Below are 18,767 nucleotides of genomic sequence, written 5' to 3' on the forward strand. Positions count from 1 at the left end.
TAATTTTATTTATATATAGATGTTTATTTCATAGATAAGATGAAACAAATCTATTTTAATATCTCAGATTTATCATCCGTGTCAAATTTAAAATAGAGCCATTATATTTCACTATTTTTTAAACAGTTCCGTTCTCTAATTTCAAACCATTACGTTCCGGTATTCTCCGTACAAACCGCTTAAAAAGGAATAAATCTACTCCATCCACGAAGCAAACACTGCCTTAAAACCCCACCCCATCCGCCGCCATTGTTCCCCATAGCGCGCGGCCGACGGGCGAGCGAGAGAGCAGGTGAGACGCGGCGGCCAGCGGCGGCGAGCGATGCGCGACCGATCCTCACCAACGCCTCTCCATCCGTGGGTACTAGTCTCCTCCTTCCTCGCGCTACTGATCGATTGGTCTCTTGAATTCGCTTTCCCCAACCTTTTCCGTTGCTGCGACTGTGAGCGATCGCATCCAGATACCTCTTTCTCGTCGTCCAGTTGAGTTAGTCGCGGATTGCTTTGCTTCGTGGTCTGGTACCCTTCCATCCATGGTTAGATTTTTTAGACAAAAGGCGCCACAGCCCCGCTTATATTGAAAGCGACAGAACGATTGCAGCATCTGTATGACTGGGGATACCAGTTTAACCAAGTACATCCAAAACCAAAGTTTAAAACAAGAGCATCCATGGTTAGATTAGGTGGTTCCTCTTCTTCAACGCGGGAAATTAATCGACCCATGGTGCGGGTACGGTTTATTTTCCAAATTTTTTGGGGATTCAACTGAATGAACCCCCATGCCCCGCACCCCAGCTTCGACTGTTTATGCGTGACCAATGCCGTGCATGATGTCTTCAGAAATCGTGCTTACTCGTTCGGTGTGGTGGCGATTATTTGTCCATTACTTGGCGTAACCTCAACGTGTCAAACTTGAGACCTTCTGGCTTCTGTTGTGATATTTTATTATGATAGTAACTGCTAAGTAGTGTTACGAGAATTCAAATCGAGTGAAACCAAATCAATATGTTCCATGAGATGAGGTGAGAATCCATCTACTTGGATTGTTCATGATTGTGCGTATGCTTGTTGGGCATGATTGATTGCGATTTGCTTGCTTGCTGTTTCTCTCTTACCAATGAGGTTTGATGCATATGTAGGTGTACTGTTTTGAAGTGAGTTTTTTTCCACTACGTGTGAAGTTAGCACCCTTGGTTTCATTCGTTGCTTCACCTCTGGTTGGATTGTTTATGTGTGTGGTGAATGATGTGGCCAGAAATTGTATTCTCTTGCACATTATTTCCTTGACCAGCACCTTGTGATGGGTATTATACTTCAACGTCTCAATCTCGACGCCTTCTCTTGTACTATTCTGTTATGACAAATTGATAATGTATGCTAAATCATGTTTAAGTCTGGGAATTAGTCTTCCTTCACCCTTAGTTGCTTGATTTGGATGGAAATAGTCAATTAGGTTCAAGTTGAAGCTTAGGTTATATATGTAAATGCACAGTTGATAGATACTTTCTGCTGCAACACACGTGCCTTTTTTCAGATGATCACTCGAGACTTTCTTCCTGCTGGTCATTGCATTAAGAGTATCAGAAAAACAGGAACATTATCTGCTGAGTGTTGTGCAGCATAATGGAATTGTGATTAAAGAACCACCTTGGATGAAATTATCAGTGCAAAGTCTTTGTGTTACAGGCGCCCCTTTCACAATGATCAATTCCTATTTTTGCTACATTTCTTCTGCTATTGTTGGGTCTGCAGAAATTAATCCCTCTTATACATTTTTGTCACTGCAGTTCAGTGCAAGAGCAAAGTAGTGAAATGAACGGACACCTAAACTTTGAGGATGGATGGAGAGTCCTGGAACAGGGAATTGTGAAATGCTCAAAGATTTTGGAGGGTTTCACGAGTACAAGGCCCACTGTGGCTGAGTACATGGATTGCTATGAGTACGCTCCTATGGCTTCATGATGCAATATGCATTTTTACTACTATCCATAAAGCATTTAATGTTTCAGTTGGCTATTCATTCCTCTACTTTTCCAGCTGTGCTTATAGGATGGCTGTGCAAAAAAACCACTATTGTCAAGAGATGTACAATGGCTACAAGATGACACTTGAGAAATGTGTCCATGCAATGGTAATATATATTTTTTGTTTTAATTTTTATCTCAAAATGTTCCATACTCGATAGTGAGGGCTTGAGGCACTGTTTCTAGATCTAACCATGCAAAGTTTTAATAGGGAAAAAGGATGACTGAAATCATATTTGAAAATTAAATGAAATACCATTCTGTAATCTCACTATATATATATTAAGATTTGGACTGGTTACTGCACAGGGTATAATGGCAATATGGCATTTTGCAATCTGGATCTATGCTGCAATCCAGATGACATGAAAGCATGTGATATTTGTGACATTTCTTTCATTTGTGAATTCTCATATTAAATGAAAACTTGATTGTTCTCTATGTTGTCATATGTATGTTTGTAGTTTTTCATGCACTGTAGGTGGAGTTTTTGTCTTACTGGTTCCCAGTACTGTATAAAATCTTATGATTCGTGTTGTCAGAGCTATTTCATTGCAATCTCTGTGTTATTGTTATGTTTGTTCTTAGCCAAAACTATGACTTGCAAATCTTTGAAAGTAATACTTTTAGTTCCACAGCAACTAGACTAGATCGTCTTGCTGCCCATGGGAAATGAATCTCAGATCGACCATTTGGGATATTTAGTCCTTATAGTTGTTGGCTTCTTTTGGAGATTTCATTGCCTTGATCTGAGGCAAATTGTGAGCTGGCGCCATAAGGAATTGCTGGCAAAACCATTGTATATCTTCTTGCCTTAGCAGAAAAGCACATATGCTTTCATAACAAACTTTATTATTACATTTTGCTGATATTATGAAATATGTATGTGTAGTTTCTGTTGTTTCATCTATTTTAGTAAGGTGAGTAGTGGACTGCTATTGCTGCAAGGATTACCTTATTATTGTGCATCTTTAGCCCTCATGTAAAATAACAAGGCATTACTGCCTTTTCCCTGCTTTATTGCAGAACCATCATGATAACATATTTATACCAAAATACCCCAAAAGAAATCCCAAAATGCATAAACTTCTCATGTATTTGTGTGCATCACATACTTACAAAGTCCATCTTCCTTCTCTCCCTTGCTTGACATGTTTCTCTTCATTTGTTTTTAGGTTTTGCCCCATCTAATGCACAAGCGAGATGACTACCTGTTTAGAGAGATTGTGAACATGTGGTCAAACTACCGCATCATGGTTAGTTGTGTAAGTGGCTTCTTCAGCTATCTGGACCGCTGCTATCTGACACATAGCAAACTACCTTCGCTTAGTGACGCTGCTGCTACTTCTTTTTTCAGTCCAGTGAGTATTGTGCAAGTAAAACTTTGCTTCCTGGTGCTTTTGAGGATGAACTGCTTATCTACTTGTGTATCTGCAACTTGTTATGTCCGTTGCCCTTTTGCTAGGTCTTTTCCTTCTTCAAGGATGAAGTTACAGATGCTCTACTGACTCTGGTATTTCTTAGATAGCTGTCTTTATTTTGTTCTTTATTCCTTCTGTACATAACAATCGAATTGATCCCAGATTCGCCGGGAGCGTGATGGAAGTAAGGTTGATATGGGCCTTTTGATGGATGTCATGTGTGGCATTTGTCGTTCTGAAGTCCAAACCTTCATGAACAATGCTGTGCTTCAAGATACATATGCTTACTACTCTATGAAAAGTTCCGAATGGATTATGCACTACACTCTGCCAGATTACCTTGCCAAGGTCAATACTTTTATAGTACTTTAATGAGTCAACAATGCTTCCTTTCGTGGTTTCTCAACACTGTTGATATGTGTTGTCTATAGGTTCAGGAATGTATGGACAAGGAAACCATGAGACTAACTCAACTGTCTATTACAGAGGGAGGTATCTCAGAGCTCTGTTTGCAGGTTCTTTTTTTATCCTTATCTTTTTCAGGAAGTGTTACTTTTACAGTATTTGATCTACCTTTTGCTTTAGTAGTAGCATAAGGTTGGTATTGTTTATCCCATGTTATTTATGGACATGTTTGGCTCCCTTGCCCAACCTTGCCTAGTGTTGCTCTTGGGCAAGAAAATTTGAATTTGAGCAAGGATTCGCATGCTTTTGTGGGGGAGAGACGGTTCTCTGCTCGCAAGGATTTCCTGGCACACTAGCAATGCTAGGCAATGGTATCAAATATGCCTTATGTTTCATGTTCATTTCCCAATTATGTGCCCTCTGCACTTGGCTACCAGCATTGAAGTGTTACTTCCAGGATTTCGAAATGAAATATGCACTTGTTTGCACTGTAATGGAAGCAAAATCTTCTAGACCCATGGGTAGCTACACCCCCAATGTACACCGCACATCTTTGCATAGACATTTGCACCTGTAATGGAGTCCGGACAGAGCTTTCAGCAGCTTGATGGACTGAAAAAAGCTACTTGAACAATGATCAACCCATGAACAGTAATCGTATTTAGACCTTTTGTTTTATCAATGATACTGTTTTATCTACTAAAGTGTAAGAAAGAATCTCACCTCCAACTGTTGTATGATGAGAGGGAGACAAGCACACAGTGCTTTCATTTGTCCCTATATGGGCTGATGCCTGATCCTTGATTTAGTATTACACGTTTTGCTATGGGCTGATGCCTGATCCTTGATTTAGTATTACACGTTTTGCTATGGGCTGATGCCTGATCCTTGATTTAGTATTACACGTTTTGCTATGGGCTGATGTCTGATCCTTGATTTCTAGTCATTGTTCATCTCTTTAGTTATCAGTTCATAATTCAAAATTAAGGTGTGAGTCTGCACAAACGACAATGAGGAAATCTGGATATATGCATCTTCCATAAAAAACATAAAAAAAATGAAATCTATTTGACATTGCATGGCAAAAGAGAGAGAGAGAGAATAATTTATTGGTTCTACTGCCTCTGCTCACTGCAGGTTGTTAGTGCTCCATTGATGCAAACTTATGACAACTATGCGAGAGAGAAACATATTGGTGGTCAGCTTTTGCTTCAAACATACAAGGTAAACTCAATCGCAGTCCCAGGTACCATTTGATAATTAGTTTTTTTCCCACTAGCTTCCATCTAACCGTTCCTTCACTCATTGCAGACTGTAGAGGAGGAACTGCTGGGCAGATGCCTTAGCTTGACACTTGGCGGCTGCTCAGATGACAGTTCTTTCAATTGAGTGGAGTAGAAAGGCAACTTTACCTAACATACATCTATAACCCAGCTTACATACAGGAGGGCTTTAGAACATGGCACGCGCGAAGTAGAACTTTGGTGCAGCTCGTTTTTCGGTACAGCTCAAAGCTACCCGGTTCCTAGTATAGATCGTGTTGACCTATCACTAGCAGATTTAGCCGCTGATCTGAATGGTGAGATCCAGTTGAGATTTATTTGCATGCTATTCTTTCTAGGGCTGTGAGCTCAACCAAGGGTTGCTTCTCTTTTGCCTTACATTTTGCTTCGACCAACCTAGGGGGAACTAGATTGCATGCTATTTTGCTGAATCAACACCATTGGAGATGTACATGAATCATGATGGTAGATTCTTGTGACAAAAGGTGTTCGTTTCCCCGACTGTCATCTAGCATAAATGTTTGGCGAGTGCCCCCAGCATTCTTGCATATACTTGCCCGTAACTTGTTTGGCATGCCAGCACGATGAATGGTGTGTGCTTTTGCGTGCTTCTTACGATGGCTATGGTTGAGAAAGCTTGTCTAATCTGTCTTCTCGACGACTTGAGTTGATGCTGCTTTATTGCTTCTGATTGTCATGATCGCCAGTGTAGTTGACCAGGTGCTTATACCTAGCTCACACGCTGGTTCGTTCTGGACCAACTGAGCGGTTGAGATTGCAGCCTGATACTATTGTTCTCCTATTCCGTAGCCGGTTTCATACCAGATTGCCGGCCTTTAGGTCTGATGGCGAATATAGAAACCATCTAACCTCATGTCCCTAGGATGATCAGACATCCAGTGATTCTCTAAGCGTGCACATATATTCTACTCTCGTCGTACCGTAGTAGACTCACTTTTTGTATAGCCCTTTTCCTACTAGAACAAAGGGCTTGGAAGATGATCTCAAGCTTTTGAAAAAGTGCAAATTGGGCACATTCTCCTGCCTTTGGTACTGTTTGTCCCACTGTCTTCTGCGCCTTACGTCGGCTCAAGGTATCTCAGGTGATAAGCTCGACCGATCATCCCTGTAGGGTCGTCTACTCGATGATCAGGGTTTAAAGCAGCTTTGCCTGTACTTTGACGCAATCGGCTTTGATCGATAAAGCATACACCGAAAGAAACATGCTTGTAACCAGTTACTGTATTGCTCTATTGTTCACACCAAATGCTTGTAGGTCAGACACACATGTAACACTGTTTGAATTGAAGACAGTTTTTTAAGACAGAGACTACACTCAGTAACACACATCAGATATACAGTCGTAGTGCTTTTCCTTTTTTTTAGAGAGAGAGAGAGAGAGAGAGAGAGAGAGAGAGAGAGAGAGAGAGGATACGGTTCGTCATACTTAGGAGTACTATAGAGAGGACTAGTAGTTCATCAGGATTTAATTTGTAACTTCCACGAATAACTGGAGGCAACTTGGCCAAACTATATGCAACTTCAGGTTTCTTCACGAGCAGTCGTGATCGAATTAAACTTGGCGAATTCGAGCGTCTTCTTGCCCTCGAGTCTGCTGGTGACGTAGTGGCGGCTGTACTCGCCGTGGTTGAACCTTCGGTACCTGCACGGCGCCTCGTCGGTCACCAACTCCGGCAGCGGGCCCAGCTCGACGTCGTAGGCCGGCGCGTAGAACGTCACCACCGACAACCTCTCCTGCTTGCCGTTCGTCACCGCCCGGTGCTCCACGCTCTTGTACCTGCCGTTCGTTAAAACCTGCATATTTACGCAGCTTACTTGGTCATTCAAGTGTTCATGGTTTGCAGAAACACCAATGCAAGTTACACTTGCCTCAAGCGTGTCGCCGAGGTTGATGACGAGGGCGTGCGGGATGGGATGGACGGGCACCCAGGCGCCGTCCTTGAGCACCTGCAGGCCGGCGCACGACATGTCCTGCTGGAGCACGGTCACCGCGCTCCCGTCGGAGTGCGCGCTCAGCCCCAGCACCAGCTCCGGCCGCGGGCACGGCGGGTAGAAGTTCATCCGCACTGCCTGCACCGCCTCGCCGAACATGTCGTTGAACATGCCCGGCGCCAGCCCCAGCGTCTCGGCGATGTGCGCGAGCAGCCTCTGGCACAGACCCCTGACCTCGACGGAGTATTTCTCCAGAGTCTCCTTGAAGTTGGCCGGAGTCGTCGGCCAGAGCCTGGGCTGCCTGATGAAGGCGGGCTCGACGCCGAGCGCTAGCATGTTGCACCAGTCGAGCTTCTGGTCCTCGGAGAAGACGAAGGCGTGGCCGTAGCCCTGGATGCCTCCCGGCGCCATGGGGTACTTCTCCTTCTCCTCCAGCGGCAGCATGAAGAACTCCCTCGTAACCTTCTCCATCTCGTCCAGCAGCTCGTCCTCGATGCCATGGTTCACAACCTATACATGCGGCCATCTCAGCATGAATCGATCCATCGCCTAGCTAGCTTGTCCAAACAGAAGTATTATGTACCTGGAAGAAGCCCCACTCCTCGCAGGCGAGCCTAAGCTTCTTCAGCTCGTCGTAGCGCGGGAGCTCGCCGACGTCGATCACCGGGATGCGCGCGTGAGCGCAGACGTTGGCGCCGTCCGGCCGGTCGTCCCCGTCCCTGATGTACCGCTCAGGCACGGTGGACAGGCACGTCCGTTGCAGCTCCTGGACGTCATCAACCTGACCTATCTTGATCTCGACCATAGCCGCCATGACATATGTTGGACAAGATCTTCTTACAGAGATCAAGATGATCGTGGTGTGTTTATGTGAGGTGGCTATATAGAGAGAGAGGGACCGAGATTTGTCATAGCCGTTCATTTTTATTGGCAAGAATGATTTCTTTGTCCTATTTTGATCACCAACTTGGTCACTACCTTGGTGAAAGGAGAGATGGACGCGTTGGGGCTGGCCTACCATTCTTCATGCGTCTGCCATCTGTGAACTGTGATCGACCACTTTCTCGCACTGTATCTTCCTGGTTCAGCCAACGCAGTGCTATGTCGGATCCATGTGAGCTCAGTGGTGGCAGGCATATATACTGTTTCCGATATGTCCGTGACGAGGCGTGATCAGATGCTGCTCGTGTAGAGATCCCATGGCAATTGACTGAAGATGAACCTGACTGACAACATTCAGAGAATTTGTGCTGGTGAAGCCACAACCATGGCACTCTGAGACAGAGGTGGTATCAAGGTTCAGGATCAAAGCCGGCACGCGGAGAGATGAGGAATAGCTCTTTGTCCTCTTTGTGCTCTTCACTTTTTAGGCCCTGGAAATTTCCAAAAGGAGAAAAGGAGCTTATGCAGTGGACGTTCTCAATTCTCATAGCTGGCTAGCTGGTGTCAGTGCGCTTTAGCTCTGCCGATTTGCTTCGTGGTCGCCGTTGTTGCTCCATGATCTGTGACTTTCTGACGCAAGATGAAACACATGGATGGTTGGTTGGTCAGTGGTTTATTCAATCCTAGACTAGACTGGCAAGCCTGGGGGCTCAGATAATGCTCCTGTGATCGATCTACCTCCCTTTACGAGATTGAGATTTAATTTAAAATATCGCGAGATGATTGAGGCTACTGGTGGTGGATTATAATTCATCTGCTTTTGTAGAAGTGTCTGGAAAAAAGTTTTCTAAGACACTCATTTGATGTTAGCTCATTGCAGCTTATAATTAAGGCAACAAAAAAATATCCTAAAGAAGTTTAGCGCCTCTGCTGTTCCAACCGAAATGTAACAGTGTGCTACCAGAGAAGAGAAATCAAGAGAAGGGGTCGTAGAGGAAGACCGTGCCCGGGGATAGTGAAAAACGAGCGAGCCGCACAACGTCGAAAAGCTGTCCATGAATCTCAGGGAGCTTTCAGAGCTCTTCGAGTGAAATTAAAGAAGTTTTGTTAAACAATATTTTTTAGTTTTAAATTTTCTAATTGAAATCTGTGAGAATGATTCTCTAAAATAAATTAGATGTTGAGAATTGAAAAAGTAGCTTTCTCTAAGTCACTTCTCATACAGAATCACTTTCTTCATAAAATTTACACTAGAGAATCATTTTCAATCATATAATCACTTTTCTTACAGAGCCACTCCTTTTAAAAAAAATATAGATCAGATAAAGCTTTAACAAATATGCCCTCATTAGGCAACTCAGCTCCTCCTTTACCACAATGGTGGCCAGCATCCTCAAGCCATCGGCACCCTTGCAACCCGTTACTACCACAAGATCATGATTATTGATGTTGCTGCTGGGGAGTGGTAAACATGGGTTAAAATTTCGTTGAATTTTAGTGAAATTTTGTGAATTTCGAAAATTTCGTAGGGAACAAAATATTTAACATTAGATTTTTCTTTCACTAATATGTGGGACCCGTATAGCATACGACAAAAAAATGATTGAAATTTTGACAAAAATTTATAAATTAGCTCTTTTCACCGGTGAAATTTTTTTGTAAAATGAAATTGAAATGCCTGAGGCAACAATGCAATGACTGCAGAGTCATGCATCAGTGGACGAAATAGTTCAATTTATTTCTCTCTTTTTTTTTAGGGGGGACAGGGATACCGATGGACTTTTTTGCAGTGTGGGTAACATGAGGTTTATGCGTCTGAAATAGTGTACATCTGATCTAATTATAACAATGCACAACTATGTCATTAAAACCACTACTAAGGAAAGTGACCCATGTCTGCAGAAAAGCAAAAAATCGTATTTGAATAACAGCGATGGATTTATACACGCCACACGTACATGACATACGCGAGTGCACTGTAGCATATGCCAAGGATTTGGGAGGTCCAAGTTGAAGTACACTTGGACCTACCTGTTGGGCCTTGCCAGTACAAATCGAACTATCATGCACTGTAACGATGGATTATGCAGTCACAAACATTGATCGCAAAGAACAAGATGAAGAAAACAGAGAGCCAAGTGAGGGAGGACATCACGGCCGTTTAAGGAGCCGAGAAAGCAGTTAGCAGCGGATCCTTTCTTCCGACGTACCGGACGCGTCATGGCCTCATGTCCTACAGCTACATATGATCTACCGAGAAAATAATTACTGCAGTGCGGATGCAGTGCGGCTTCACAGAGCTCCTCCTGCAAGAAGCTTCAAATATTGAGGTTAGAAAGTTCAGAAAAAAAAAACATCTAATGCAAATATTGATTACTGCAGTGCACATGATTAACAATATACAACGAAGAAAATAATTACTGCAGTGCGGATGCAATATACAACAAAGAAAATAATTACTGCAGTGCGGCTTCACAGAGCTCCTCCTGCAAGGAGCTTCAAATATTGAGGTTAGAAAGTTCAGAAACAAAAAACATCTAATGCAAATATTGATTACTGCAGTGCACATGATTACATGTTGATCTTTGTTAAATGCGTAAATCTTGTAGTAAAACTGTAATTTATTTTATAAAATATTTGTACAGAACTCAATATATATGACAATAAGCAGAGTAGATGAAATGGTATCAGATGTATTTGGTAGACAAAGTAATAGGATGCCACTTGATGGGGTGAAAAATGAAATGTATAGTAGTGAAATCTTTTTCCCATTAAATGAAGTTATAGGGACTTTGGAATGAAACATGTGTGGACCAGAATGCTGAAACAAAAGACCATATAGTGGTTTTAATTTCAGAATACACGAAAATACAACATAAATTTCAGAAACATAGCTCTAATGTAATATAAAAATATATCATTTGGAATAACATACATGAGGGTCTTGCTTCTTAGAAAGATGATCAAATTACAAGTCAATATCAATTATCTAAGAAGAATGATTAACACTATGAAATAAAGGTACAAACAAAAAATATTGACATGAGGATGTAATTTAAAAACATATCTACCTCATTTTGTAACTCAGCTTGCTTAATAAAAGTATTTTTGGTACTTTATGAGCTAATAACAGCATGACATTGTTGTCTACAAAGTGCCCTTTGCTTCCATGGGTGAGAATTATTAGGTTCAAACAAATATGTATATAAAGTGTTTCTACATACAGGTTTTAATTTCTTATTTATTGGGTGAATAGGAGCTATAACAAACAAATAAGAAATTGAAAATAAAAAAAAAGCCATATGAAATATAAAAAATTATCAAATAAAAAAAAGATTAACCAGGGATTGACATTAATAGAATCAAGATTTTCATTTTGCTTGCAAAATTATTGGAGTGTCAATTTCAGGACTAACAAAAAACACAACATAAAGAAAAATAAAAAAGGGCGAGCGGTTCCAGAAAAATAAAAAAAATGAATAGAAGTGAGTTACACTAACTGACGCGAGAAAAAAAAAAGCATAGGGATTTGAAGTGGCACCAACAGCGGCTCCACTCTCACACGAAGACATATCACAGGTGAAACAAATCGAGTCAGTAATTCACCTTTCCCTCTTCCGACACTTGATCATTTTTCCCCTCTCTTATAACGGGTCTACAACTCATTTTGATTTGTTAGGTGGGCCAAAACTAACACCAAAAAATAAAAATCAACACAACATAAAGGAACAAACAGTCCACAAATGCAACGTGCGAGCGCGACAAAGGAGCCCGCTTTACGAATCTTCTAGCTAATCGTCTATATAATAGTCATAAAAAATTCAAAAAAATATTTGTGATATAGAGGATACTATAACGTATCACTTCAAAATATCATCTCACACAATTACTTATATAATTAGAAAAAAGAGACGAATTTCAACGTACATAAAATTTGTCTTTTTCCTCATCTTACGTGGCATCCTCTAACCAGATCTCCACAGCATAACCCGCTTCGCAAAACTAACTAAAATAACTAGACTGACAACAAGATCAAAGACCATGAATTGAAACAAATAGCAAACGTAATCAGTCCAGGATGGGCGGAGAGGCACGCGAGGGCGGGAGCGAGTGGCCGAGAGCACGAATCGTGGCACCAATTGGACGGAAAGAAATTTGACTGAGAACACGAATTATTTTAGCTGACTAATGTATAGCAATTACGTAAAAGAGAACAAGTGTATAACGCCGTTCGGCTCCCCGCATCCTGTGTGTTTTAGAGCTTGTCGTAATCGAGCTCCGGCTGGACGCCTCGCGCTGCGAGCCCGATCGCATCCATGGACGCCGACCAGCTGCCGGTACGCGCCCACGGCCACCTCCCATTGCCTTGATTTTGCTGTCCCTCTTTACGTTATCTGTTGCTTGTGGTGTTGGTTGGACTGGACCTGAATCGGAGCCCTCCTCGTGCCTGCTGTCTGGATTGCGGTGGCTCTGTGATCTTTACGCTGGGACGATTTCCGGGTGAGATTTAGGGGATTTGGTGCGGGGCCCTGACGGGGATCAGGGATTGCGCGCCGTCTATGGGAGATCTTGTGTCCTCTCTGGTTTGTTCTTCACTGGGACTTGAATCTGAAGGGTAGTGCTCTACTCCTGTTAAATTTTGCTTCGGTAAACGTTTGTTTGGGCATTTCGGTTCTGTTGCGGGGAGAATGATGGAGCAGGAAAGTAGCCAACTTTGGTGATTTGAATCGGAAATCACTACTGTCAAGTAGATGGGTTGGTTATTCCTGGAGTGAAGATCGTAGTCTTTTGTAATGCCCTACTATTTAAAAAAAAAAAATGGGATTTGAGTTTTATAAAGTGAAAGAAGAACTTAATGGGAAAATGACTGCCTTCTCTCTTTTTTGGAAGAACAATGGCCTTGGAACTCAAGACGGAATGGAATTACCTCGAAAAGAAAAGAAGTTGATTCTAATTAAATTAAGAATGTTCCAACTTCATGACCTCTTCCCGTCATGTCCCAGATGAATGATAATGAACAAATAACCATAATTTTGCTGTTTAGAGTGTCAATGATTCATCTATGAAGTAGGGTTATTTCTCCCGCCCGGGAGAAGGATAATTGTCTAGGTTCTATATGATGTTTATGGAGACTGGACATATTTGATGTGTTGCATGTTTCCTCATTTTCACTTCTTTTCGTTCAGATTCTATCCAATTCGTGTTCTCTGAAATTCTACTGTGCGAGTTTTGTTACAGTTGTATGCTTGTATCATATGAGCATACGATTACTTTTAAATGAAAAGGCAATAGCTCGTCCGCAGATGTTACTACAGATGAAGAAGTGGAATAAACAGATGATTTTCTTGTTTCTCTTTTTGTCAGGTGCTATTTACTAAATAGCAATCCTATACAAATCCGTAAAAACCCAAGATACTTATATACCGTTCACAGTTTTAGTAAGTGATACATGTTTGTCAGGATGGTCTTTAGTTTTAGACATATCATATAAAACAATTCTTATAGTTGCACATGTATGAATTTAATCATTTTCTTTGTTGATCTTTTTGTTACTTGATTAATGAATATTGTGATACTTTAGAGCACTTCTTTCAAATATATGGAACATTATTCTGCTACACTGCAAATATATATTTTATAACGGTAGTTGTTCTGCCATGCATTTTCAGCGGAAGCAATACTACATGAATTTATTACTTTTAGCTTACCAGAGCTTTGGTGTCGTTTATGGGGACCTAAGCACATCACCTCTCTACGTCTATAAAAGTACATTCTCTGGAAGGTTCCGTCGATACCAAAATGAAGAGACAGTATTCGGTGTACTTTCCCTGATATTTTGGACCTTCACTCTTATTCCTTTGCTGAAGTATGTCACTATTGTCTTGAGTGCTGATGATAATAACGAAGGTGCATGGCAATCCCTTTCTAAACAACTTCTATCTTTTTATGCCCAGAATTACTTTGTTTATTCAACAAGTATATGGTTTTAATTGGCTAGCAACATTATGTAAGCAAAGCTAATGTTACATTGTTTATCATCCCGATGAATCTTAGAACAAATATACCCGTTACTCTATCTTCTGAAACAATGAGTCCTATTTTTTCAGTTTAATCTTTGGTCATTTGAGGACAAGTAAGTAGCTGCCTACGCTTTTGTAGGTGGACCATTTGCGCTGTATTCGCTCCTTTGCAGGCATGCAAAACTTAGCTTGCTTCCAAATCAACAAGCAGCCGATGAGGAACTATCTTCATACTACAGAAATGGATTTGCAGCTCACAATGGATCTTCACCTTGGCTAAGAAGGTTTCTGGAGAAGCACAGAAAAATAAAAACTGTACTTCTTCTCATAGTTCTGTGTGGCGCTAGCATGGTGATTGGTGATGGTATCCTTACCCCGGCAATCTCAGGTGGAGACTACCACAATAATCTCTTTGTTTACCACTCATGTAGGCAAAACTGTAATTATTAACCTTTTAGTATATTTATCATGCTTTTTTCTGCTTGTTCCTTTCTTTCAGTCCTCTCATCTATGTCTGGATTACAAGTTCGAGCTACTGGTTTACAGGAACGTAAGTACAAATCATCTCAGTGAACTCATAACTCCTTGATGCAGCATTATTAAAACACACATCTGGTCATTGTGGGAGTACTAGCAGTTGCAAATTTACAGCAATATGTAAACTACATTCGTAAATGTGCTGACCCTAACTGTTTTTTTCTGATGAACTGAAGCGCATGTACTTTTTTTTTTTGTCTATATCTGTGTCTTTTCTGAAGACTAATTTTTATCTGTGTCTTTTCTGAAGACCACTTTTTATCTGTTTCTTTTCTGTGGGAGTACTAGCGGTTGCAAATTTACAGCAATATGTAAACTACTTTCGTAAATGTGCTGAGCCTAACTGTTTTTTCTCTTGGATGAACTGAAGCGCATGTACTTTTTTTTGTCTATATCTGTGTCTTTTCTGAAGACTAAGTTTTATCATTTCATATATTGAGATTCTCTGTAATAATTTTTCAAAACATCAGTTTACTTCAGAAGTTGGACCTCTTATGTTTGACACATAATTTGTTTCCTATCCAGGTTCTGTAGTACTCCTTTCATGCATTGTATTAGTTGGTCTATTTGCCTTGCAACACCAAGGTACTCAGAAGGTCGCATTCATGTTTGCACCTATTGTCATCATCTGGCTATTTTCCATTGGTGGAATCGGTTTATACAACATACTTCATTGGAACCCAAAGATATATCAAGCTCTCTCTCCATATTATATGGTTAAGTTCTTTAGGATGACAGGGAAAGATGGCTGGATTGCTTTGGGAGGGATACTTCTTTCCATGACAGGTTAGTTACTATCAACCCCTCCAGTTGGGCGATGTTTCATGTTTGTCTTTTCCACTTTTAGTAAGTCGGAGGATTTAATCTCCATCTCTACTTTCCACTTTTCAGGCAGCGAAGCGATGTTTGCTGACCTTGGTCACTTTAGGAGTGCATCTGTCAGGGTAAGTTTAATTAGTAATGATCTTCTGTCCGTTAATCTCTGCACTGGAACATTCACACTTTTTGGATATATCCTTTTACGTTCTGTAATTATACTTGGTTGTGCAGTATTGTGTAGTGTGGTAAAGCAAACATGAAAAAGAACTCACATATAACCTATATGTTTCATTGTAAAAGAAGCAGGAAAGTTAATTTACTAAGCAAAGTATATGTAAAACAAAAGTTACTCAACATGCTTATTTGAAATGAATATAACTTGCATATTTGAGACATATCAGAAACTCAAAAGGAGCCAGCCTAGTTAATTCTTTGCTGTGGATTAGGATGTTGCTTCATCTGATGTTCCATTGTGTCTCTTTGATAGCCTATTTGGTCCTTACCATACAGTATTGAGAATTGCTTCTAGATTTTAGTTATGTCTGTCTTGTTAGTACCTACAATTTATGTTTGATTGAATTATGCGCCCTTGTCTGAAAAAAAAAATCATGTTGAATTGTACAATTGTTTTCTCCTTGCTGCAGGTGGCCTTTGTTACCATCATATATCCATGTCTTATTTTACAATATATGGGTCAGGCTGCATTTCTATCGAAGAACATCTTTCACATGCGGACAAGTTTTTATGATTCTATCCCAGGTTTGCATCTGTTGCCCCCCCCCCCCCCCCCTTTCTTTTTCTTTGCGCACAGTGTCATTTGAGTTTGTATTGTCATGCAGAACCTGTATTTTGGCCTGTCTTCGTGGTGGCCACACTCGCTGCAGTTGTTGGTAGTCAAGCTGTCATTTCAGCAACGTTCTCCATTGTGAAACAGTGCCATGTTTTGGGATGTTTCCCGCGAGTGAAGGTTGTCCACACGTCGAGGTGGATCAATGGGCAGATATATATCCCAGAGATAAATTGGATCCTTATGGTGCTTTGTGTAGCTGTCACGGTTGCATTCCGTGATACTACTCTTATCGGCAATGCCTATGGTGAACTTTTAGCATTGATTCATGAGCATAAAGATCTTTCTTATACATAGCCTATTTTTGTTTTTCAAGGCATTCTCATGCACTGGGATCCTAAGCACTGTAGTTTTCTGTGTTTTCAGGTATTGCTTGCATGACTGTTATGTTTGTTACTACATTCTTGATGGCATTGATCGTCATCTTTGTTTGGCAAAGGAACATACTATTTGCCCTAGTTTTCCTGGTATTCTTTGGATCCATTGAAGCTGTATACTTGTCATCATCTCTCATGAAGGTTCCTCAGGGAGGATGGGTGCCTCTTGTGCTTGCTTTCATATTCATGTCTGTCATGTACATTTGGCACTATGGGACAAGAAGGAAGTACCAGTTTGACCTTCAGAACAAAGTATCGATGAGATCGATCCTGTCTCTGGGTCCAAGCCTTGGCATAGTTCGGGTTCCTGGTATTGGATTGATTTACACAGAGCTGGTGACTGGTGTACCCTCCATCTTCTCACATTTTGTCACTAATCTCCCTGCCTTCCATGAAATCCTAGTCTTTCTTTGTGTGAAGTCAGTGCCGATGCCATACGTTTCACCAGATGAGAGATACCTTGTGGGTAGGATTGGACCTAAAGAATATCGGATGTACCGTTGCATTGTCAGATATGGTTACAAAGATGTGCAGAGGGATGATGACAATTTTGAGAACTTGATAGTTATGAGCATTGCAAAGTTCATTATGTTGGAAGCTGAGGATGTTTCTTCAGCAAGTTATGATATCGCCAATGAAGGAAGAATGGCGGTCATAACAACCACTGATTCTGGGATTCCATTGGCCATGAGAGATTTTGATGGCCTAGCTGACTCCATGACTACGAGGAGCAGCAAATCAGAGAGCCTTCGAAGTTTGCAGTCCTCTTACGAGAAAGAATCGCCAAGTGTAACCCGGCGACGCCGTGTTCGCTTTGAGCTGCCAGAGAATGACGACATGGGTCAACAAGTGAAAGATGAACTTATGGCTCTTGTGGAAGCGAAACATGCAGGGGTGGCGTACATCATGGGTCATTCTTATATCAAAGCTAGGAGGAGCTCAAGTTTTCTGAAGAAGTTTGCTATTGATGTTGGCTACTCTTTCCTCCGGAAGAACTGCAGAGGTCCATCAGTCACACTGCACATTCCACACATTAGTCTGATAGAAGTCGGCATGATCTACTATGTTTAGCCTAATGCCCATTGCCAAGTATTGCCAAGTTCACATGTGGATACCCGGTTGCTACAAAGCTTGGTGAGTTTGTGCTATTCATTAAGCCATATGAGCTAAATTTAAATTGTTTCTAGTTTTGTAGTTACTCCCTCCGTTTAGAAATAATAGACATATTTTATTTTTAAAAAGTCAAATTTTATGTTTTTGACTTACATTTAATCAAATTATAAAAATATCCAGTGTATAAAAGTAATACAACTAGGTTCACAATTTAAAATGATTTCACACTATATATGTTTTGTAGCTATAAATGATATATTTTGTGAGAAAATCTTAGTCAAAATCCAATTTCGAAGACCGAGGTTAAAAGAAATACGCCTACTATTTCTGAACGGAGGGAGTAGATAGTTACAATTTAAATATGCACAAGTATTTTCATGGTCTTCTGTGGGAACTAATTTGCAGGGAGGAACTGAACTGAACTTGTAACCGGCCCTCTAAACCTTCCTTCATTTTTTCCTTTTCAGTGCTACGTGTGGCTTTTTATCTGGAGTTCAGTCTTGTGCTTCCAGGGAGAAGATACTGCATCCTCATGTGCTTATTAGTTTCAGCTTTTAGTTTCCTGCTAATACGGTTTTTAGCCTAAATAAACCATCAGAGTGGTACCAGTGATCCTAGTTTCCTTCTCTTTCGGTATATTTACATGCATGCTCTGTAATTTTTCTGAGAGCCATGTAATGGGAATATGCATTCTCTTATGGTCAGCGTTAACTTTCCTCGCTCGACGATTTCCACCTATAACTTTTATCTATGCGATGTAGCTGCATGCTATGCTTTGCTGTGATGGAGATTTTCTTGATACAGTTTGAGCTCTCCCTTGAAACTTAGCATGCTAAAAAAATGTTAAAACAATTTTCTCCCACTAATCAGGTTACCATCTCAAATCTTCATGTTCTTGGGTACTCGAATAACTCAAGCAAGAGATGAAGAACAAAAGCATTTCCATACGTACTTTGCTAGTTTGCTGTGAACATCTATGTGCAGCTGAGAAGGCTTCAAGAGCTTCTGAAACTTCAGCTGATACCTTATCCACTAAACCTCATACACGGAGACAAGATGACTGGATGCATAAACAGAACAGCGGTC

The 18,767-nt window shown here is 41.0% G+C and overlaps 3 protein-coding genes across 5 annotated transcripts; 2 read left to right on the forward strand and 1 right to left on the reverse strand.

Moving 5' to 3' along the window:
• Positions 1-203: 203 nt before the first annotated feature.
• LOC133909556 (cullin-1-like) lies at positions 204-5,786 on the forward strand. Of its 2 annotated transcripts, none has more exons than XM_062352028.1 (9): positions 204-361; positions 1,788-1,940; positions 2,038-2,131; positions 3,200-3,385; positions 3,490-3,537; positions 3,608-3,793; positions 3,877-3,960; positions 4,988-5,074; positions 5,162-5,786. In XM_062352028.1, exons 2-9 carry the CDS (start codon positions 1,813-1,815, stop codon positions 5,237-5,239), a joined length of 891 nt encoding a protein of 296 aa, XP_062208012.1. In that variant the 5' UTR covers positions 204-361; positions 1,788-1,812; the 3' UTR covers positions 5,240-5,786. The 2 variants fall into 2 exon arrangements, with proteins under 2 accessions (XP_062208012.1, XP_062208013.1); XM_062352029.1 differs by having other exon boundaries at positions 3,200-3,289.
• Positions 5,787-6,539: 753 nt separating this feature from the next.
• LOC133909554 (protein SRG1) lies at positions 6,540-8,334 on the reverse strand. The gene is made up of 3 exons (XM_062352027.1): positions 7,670-8,334; positions 7,024-7,596; positions 6,540-6,948 (listed from the first exon to the last, which is right to left on the reverse strand). Exons 1-3 carry the CDS (start codon positions 8,105-8,107, stop codon positions 6,676-6,678), a joined length of 1,284 nt encoding a protein of 427 aa, XP_062208011.1. The 5' UTR covers positions 8,108-8,334; the 3' UTR covers positions 6,540-6,675.
• Positions 8,335-12,163: 3,829 nt separating this feature from the next.
• On the forward strand, positions 12,164-18,404 carry LOC133909557 (probable potassium transporter 2). 2 transcript variants are annotated; one of them, XM_062352030.1, is made up of 10 exons: positions 12,164-12,305; positions 13,638-13,875; positions 14,128-14,376; positions 14,488-14,538; positions 15,051-15,311; positions 15,417-15,469; positions 15,989-16,103; positions 16,184-16,438; positions 16,558-17,702; positions 18,149-18,404. In XM_062352030.1, the coding sequence occupies exons 1-9, from the start codon at positions 12,285-12,287 to the stop codon at positions 17,637-17,639; spliced, it is 2,325 nt and encodes a 774-aa protein (XP_062208014.1). In that variant the 5' UTR covers positions 12,164-12,284; the 3' UTR covers positions 17,640-17,702; positions 18,149-18,404. The 2 variants fall into 2 exon arrangements, with proteins under 2 accessions (XP_062208014.1, XP_062208015.1); XM_062352031.1 differs by lacking the exon at positions 12,164-12,305 and adding an exon at positions 12,322-12,583.
• Positions 18,405-18,767: the final 363 nt, after the last annotated feature.

This window comes from Phragmites australis, chromosome 2 (genome assembly GCF_958298935.1).
Source record: "Phragmites australis chromosome 2, lpPhrAust1.1, whole genome shotgun sequence".
Classification (NCBI taxonomy): Eukaryota; Viridiplantae; Streptophyta; class Magnoliopsida; order Poales; family Poaceae; genus Phragmites; species Phragmites australis.

Bases quoted from the DNA above. Each gene is read 5' to 3' on its own strand.
- LOC133909556 (XM_062352028.1), top strand. From the start codon at position 1,813: ATGAACGGACACCTAAACTTTGAGGATGGATGGAGAGTCCTGGAACAG. The intron at 3,386-3,489 runs GTGAGTATTGTG...CCCTTTTGCTAG, and splicing joins CTACTTCTTTTTTCAGTCCA to GTCTTTTCCTTCTTCAAGGA. The intron at 3,794-3,876 runs GTCAATACTTTT...TGTTGTCTATAG, and splicing joins TGCCAGATTACCTTGCCAAG to GTTCAGGAATGTATGGACAA.
- LOC133909554 (XM_062352027.1), bottom strand. From the start codon at position 8,107: ATGGTAGGCCAGCCCCAACGCGTCCATCTCTCCTTTCACCAAGGTAGT. The intron at 7,597-7,669 runs GTACATAATACT...CCGCATGTATAG, and splicing joins AGGAGTGGGGCTTCTTCCAG to GTTGTGAACCATGGCATCGA. The intron at 6,949-7,023 runs GCAAGTGTAACT...GTAAATATGCAG, and splicing joins ACCTCGGCGACACGCTTGAG to GTTTTAACGAACGGCAGGTA.
- LOC133909557 (XM_062352030.1), top strand. From the start codon at position 12,285: ATGGACGCCGACCAGCTGCCG. The intron at 13,876-14,127 runs GTGCATGGCAAT...ACGCTTTTGTAG, and splicing joins TGCTGATGATAATAACGAAG to GTGGACCATTTGCGCTGTAT. The intron at 15,312-15,416 runs GTTAGTTACTAT...TCCACTTTTCAG, and splicing joins GATACTTCTTTCCATGACAG to GCAGCGAAGCGATGTTTGCT.